The sequence below is a fragment of the Eimeria mitis genome, genomic scaffold (assembly GCF_000499745.2).
Source record: "Eimeria mitis Houghton genomic scaffold, Emh_scaff451, whole genome shotgun sequence".
In the NCBI taxonomy this organism is placed as follows: domain Eukaryota; phylum Apicomplexa; class Conoidasida; order Eucoccidiorida; family Eimeriidae; genus Eimeria; species Eimeria mitis.
The window spans coordinates 3,651-4,121 of NW_013572829.1; the positions used below are offsets into that span (position 1 = coordinate 3,651).

Below are 471 nucleotides of genomic sequence, written 5' to 3' on the forward strand. Positions count from 1 at the left end.
GCAGTTGAATCAACACACAAACTGCCTAAAGGAGGCGACTCTCCTGTAGAGGCAGAACCTGAATGGGCCTGGAAACCAGTGTGCGAAGCGTTGATTCCCGTAAGCTGTCTACATCTCTAACTGCTCTCGAAAGCGCATTCACTGCCTGCGCAAATCACGTCGGTGTTTCCCATTTCTCCTGTTGCATGCAGACCAAGACAAAATCAAGAAGTACTAGAAATTCTGATGTAACTGAGTTCCAGAGCGGCACATACGCATACCTTCCCATTGACGATCCCAGTTCCGTCGACTGCAAGGCCGTTGTGGATAAGTGGAAGGAAGCCTACACCAACTTTGATGGATTGCCTCCGGCTAAAAAGAAAGAAGAGAACTTTTACGACAATCAGGAGAACGTGTCTTTTGTGGCCCTGTACAACCCTACAGAGAAAGCTACTGCAGATTGCCGTGTCGTCACCTGCACTAAAACGACGC

The 471-nt window shown here is 48.8% G+C and overlaps 1 protein-coding gene across 1 annotated transcript in view; it reads left to right on the plus strand.

Moving 5' to 3' along the window:
- Positions 1-471, plus strand: part of EMH_0012780 (SAG family member) — a gene marked incomplete at both ends in the record, with an annotated part of 2,712 nt that overhangs the window by 1,506 nt on the left and 735 nt on the right. Inside the window, one exon of the mRNA XM_013499644.1 lies at positions 192-446. Within this exon, the coding sequence (XP_013355098.1) occupies positions 192-446 (255 nt within the window). The remainder of the gene's footprint in view (positions 1-191; positions 447-471) is intronic.